Source organism: Leiobunum rupestre, chromosome 11 (assembly GCF_980474605.1).
Source record: "Leiobunum rupestre chromosome 11, qqLeiRupe1.1.hap1, whole genome shotgun sequence".
NCBI lineage: Eukaryota > Metazoa > Arthropoda > Arachnida > Opiliones > Sclerosomatidae > Leiobunum > Leiobunum rupestre.
This window is the reverse complement of record NC_143394.1, coordinates 3,484,291-3,488,606: the sequence shown is the minus strand read 5'-3', so window position 1 is coordinate 3,488,606 and position 4,316 is coordinate 3,484,291. Positions and strand designations below refer to the sequence as shown.

The window sequence follows — 4,316 nt, the reverse complement described above, 5'->3', positions numbered from 1 at the left end:
CTCGGACTTTGAGGAGCGTAGCCAGCGACAGTTGACGTCCGCCTGGACAGGGGTCCAAGAAGGAGGGGAAAGCAGGCTGGGAGAAGGGACCAAATCATGAAGCCAGTCAAGATTAAGATTGACAAGTTGACGCCAGTATTTGAGGATCGTTGGAGCAGATAAATTGTTACAGAAGACTGAAGTCCGCAACATTGACGACTTAAGACAACGCATTATTGTCAAACTATTTGCGATCGAAACGGGTCTAGATGACGCAACGGTGCCGAACCGTATAAGGGGTCTAATTACGTCAAGCGTCTGCTTAAGTTTCTAACTTGCTAGCTTCCACAGTGCATGAAATTTGCTTAAGTTTCTAACTTGCTATCTTCCACAGTACATGAAATTTGACCTCCGACGAGTTAGGGAGCGCAACCATAGTTTTCGGTCGCGATTTTGTAACACGCCTCGAATCTTCGAACGGGTTCAAAAATGATTTGCGTGTGCCCCACGTGATAATTTTGTACATTTTTTGTTCTTCAGTTAAATTTGTACTTACGACATTTGAAGAACAAAAAACGAAATTCAATAAGTAACTTTCTTTCAATTGACGTGGTCCCTATGAAACACCCATAGAAATCGGATAACAAACTAGAACGCTTAATCGAATGGCTGACAAGGTACCGATTAGATTCTTGGCTAAACCGACAGTAACGCCATCTGCGCTGCCTCTAGAGGCGCGCTCGCGCGTTACTTGGTTAAAAGTTTCCCCCGCCCCATTGAAATTAATGTAAAGTTGGCGATAATTAAACGTTAATTAACCTACCAAATAATATAAGAAATATTCAACATACAAATTTTCCCGTTTATATGAACTTAAATGTAATATAAAATCGTCTTGAAAAATCGTTTATTGCCTAGTCGGTCTATTGGTTAATCCGGCCCTGGAAAGAGTGCTTTCGGCGTGCGAGACGGAAACCCGGAAGCACCACTGAGGCCGTGTGATTTCCACGTGGTCGGCGGAACCAATGGGAGGCTGTCGGCGGGGGGTCCAGGCTTGGTTATTTGGACAGAGGGTATGGATAATCGGGGATAAAGGGGAAATACCGCGAAAAAGAGTGTATATTTGACTAGTATAAATATTTTATAAAAACAGCTATTCGAATAACGCGCATTAATTTCTTTTCGTGGTGATGCATTTTCAGCCATCTATGAGAGCTTTCCTGAGTTAGGTTATGTAGGAAATGAAACCTAGATGTCAGGTAGTCCACCCTTCACTGATATTTGTGTGTTTGTCAGCGTTGCCAGACGTACGATAATTATCGCACAGTGCGATAATTTAATCAAAATTTTTAGGGCGTACTATAATTTTCATGGCGTACGATATCGTACCATTATTTCGATAATTCTGCCTCAACGTACTATCATGAACGATAATCTTTAGATTTTTTTTAAAAACCTACGAACGATTTATATTTTATTATTAATTTATATAACTTTTCTACTTAAAAACGAATGATATACATTTTCTGTACGCATAATCCAGAGTGTGAGTTTATTACTCCTAGCTATTACCACATTTTTTAAAACATTTTTAAACATTTTAAGTTCAGTTAATAATGATAATAGACATTTTGGTTATTTCCCTGAAATAAAACTCCTGTAGTGCTTAAAAAAAATCATCTAAATTCAACGCATTTATGTATGAATTAAAATTTACGCCAAAAAGAAATGTACGATAATTTTCCAGGAAAATCGATAATTTTTTGGCCTAGATATGATAATTTCAGATTTTCGACCTGGCAAGGCTGGTGTTTGTTTTAACGAGAAGGCTTTGCTGTATTTTACTCTTTTATCTAATCGCTTATTCACTTCGTAAGCCTTAAGTACACAATTTTATTAAAATGCCAATGCAAGGATTAACTATTCAAAGCTTGAAAAGGCACAGAGCGGTAATAAATTTCACGATTTTTATTATTTTAGTTAAGCTTTAAGTACCAGGCCTTGGAGTGCGAGGCCTATAATGATTACTGTTAATCTGTAAATGCTAGAACCTCAACCTATATACCTTTACCCAGAATGACTTTTGCATAATATGGTTTCAAGTGCTTAACTTCATTTTTTACCAAACATGTTCGGTATGGGTATAGCGATCTTCAATAAAAAATGTTGCTGTTAGGATCTTAAGGACTAATATGTTATATACCACAGCAGTTCCAGCTTTAAAAATAACCTATTAAACTCTTTGTTTTACTATTTTAGCACTATAGAGCTACTCTAAATACCTAATTCTAGTCGTTTAATAATTCTAAATTTTGAGATTTCCTTTCTAAAATACCCAGCTTCAAGCGTAACGTAAGCAACGCTTCAAGCTCTCCAATTTTGAAAGTGCATGTGAATCAACCTGAAGGCCAGAGACAATTTTTTTAGATTATTTTATAAATTAAGCATCTACCACCACTGTTTTAGAGTATATAGAAAACTGACAACCTAATAATTTCTAATTTAAAAAAAACTTTATATTTTAGCTAATTCCATTGTTTGCAATTGTCGGCGGGGGAGTTGTATTCTCATGTGTATATTTGGGGAGACTTGCAGTTAGATGCCCTGATGCAACGTAAGTTTACAGGTTCTCAATATTTTATCCCGAAGATGTGTTAGGTGAAAAAGAAAGAAGCACTGTTGCACAGTTTCAAACTTTATTTGAAACGTGATGTACATTTTGATTCAATTGTGAGTAGTTGTGCCACTGAGTTGAAACATTTAAAATTTAATTTCAACAGCGCGCACAACAATGGTTTTTTTTTCTTCGTCTAACATATATGTGCAATTCTTTTCCAGCTGCCTATAGTCCAGTGATGTTAATGAATAAATTTTTTTTATAAATTCCAGTTGGGCCAGGGAAACAAATCCAGAACCATGGCAAAAGTATGAAAAGAAACAATACAAATTCTATTCTCCAACTATCGATTACTCCAAGCTTGACAACAGTGAAAGACCAAAATTTTAAATGGCAGCAGTAACATATTTCCGTGAAAACTCAAGAATATCTAAAATTTGTATTCCAGAAACAGCGGGCCAATATATTTTATTCTAATATCTTTGTAAAGAAAAATATAACCTTTTATAAGTGAAAATAGTTTTGTAATGTATATTCTTGATAAATAAAATTTATTGGAAGAGAAACAACATTTCTTGTAAAGCTGGACACATTGTATGAACTATTTTTGTGTATATTTCTACTTACCTATTTACCAAACTTGTGAAGGTGAATGGATTTGGAAATATTTATCTTGGTTATCTGTCAGGTGTGGCTCCAGAGAAATATTTATAGACTGGTGCTCCAAGCACATCATGATGGCTAACTACACTGGTAGTTTCATCATTATGCCTTATGCTAGCGTCCACAAGCCTAGACAGGTGACAAAACAGCCATGGGCAGTAGAACCCTACTACTGACGGTCTCCGCCTCTACACATGCCACTCATCAATGGGGCTTCCACTTCACACACAGCAGTGGAATAGAGAGTGGATGCTTTAGCACCTCCAGCTGACATATTCTACCTATGTAGGTAGAGAGCCGAGCCCTTCAGAGAAGTTCCTAAAGGTTAATGATGGGCCCACTTTGACCCAGCGCTGGAGATCCTGGTATGACCCAATAGGCCGAGAAACAGGGCCACATATAGACCCACCGTCCCACAGCCTGGCCCAACCCCAAAACTGCTGAAGATGTACAAGAAGAAAGCTCCGGAAGCTTCACTCACTCAGCCAATATTAAAGTTATCCCCCCCCCCCCCCCCCCCCAATTGTGTCTGGAGCTGCGCCTGTCATCCGGGAAATTGTTTGCCATAAAAAGGTGCATAAGCAAGAGACGTGTCATATGCTATAAGGAATACACGTCTCCCATTTACATCAGCTTTCTTGTGAAAATTTACGAGCCACCCTTATTGGGAGGAACTGTACCATATTTCTTCACTGTCAGTTTTTCCAGACAGTGGACAATTCTAAAATTGGACTGTTTATGTAGGATTTTACTTAATGAAAAATGACTTAGTTTTATTGGGGTGTTTGTTCTTCCTAGTCTGTACTGAGATTCTAACAGCAGGAATTCTAGCTATCTCAGAGATTTCAAAAGCTAATTGCTGTTAGTAAGAGCACAAATGTAAATAGAACTTGTGACAAAGCCATATTTTCTGATACACTGGAGCATGAGGCTATCCTCAAAAAGCAGGATGAGTGCACTAATTGTGGCAGAAAGTGCCCTAAATCATGACACCTTATATACTGAGCCAACATTGTCTCAACCTGAGATCATCTTAATTTTTTTGTAAGTTAAAAAC

At 37.7% G+C, this 4,316-nt stretch overlaps 1 protein-coding gene across 1 annotated transcript; it reads left to right on the top strand.

Moving 5' to 3' along the window:
• Window positions 1-1,771: 1,771 nt before the first annotated feature.
• Window positions 1,772-3,165, top strand: LOC149921131 (cytochrome c oxidase subunit FA4-like). The gene is made up of 3 exons (XM_090163214.1): window positions 1,772-1,928; window positions 2,505-2,593; window positions 2,869-3,165. Exons 1-3 carry the CDS (start codon window positions 1,881-1,883, stop codon window positions 2,984-2,986), a joined length of 255 nt encoding a protein of 84 aa, XP_090019340.1. The 5' UTR covers window positions 1,772-1,880; the 3' UTR covers window positions 2,987-3,165.
• The last annotated feature ends 1,151 nt before the right edge of the window (window positions 3,166-4,316 follow it).

What these genes read in the sequence shown, in the direction of transcription:
- LOC149921131 (XM_090163214.1), top strand. Translation starts at nt 1,881, where the DNA reads ATGCCAATGCAAGGATTAACTATTCAAAGCTTGAAAAGGCACAGAGCG. An exon ending in GCTTGAAAAGGCACAGAGCG is followed by an intron (nt 1,929 to 2,504) that starts GTAATAAATTTC and finishes TTTATATTTTAG; the next exon opens with CTAATTCCATTGTTTGCAAT. An exon ending in GTTAGATGCCCTGATGCAAC is followed by an intron (nt 2,594 to 2,868) that starts GTAAGTTTACAG and finishes TATAAATTCCAG; the next exon opens with TTGGGCCAGGGAAACAAATC.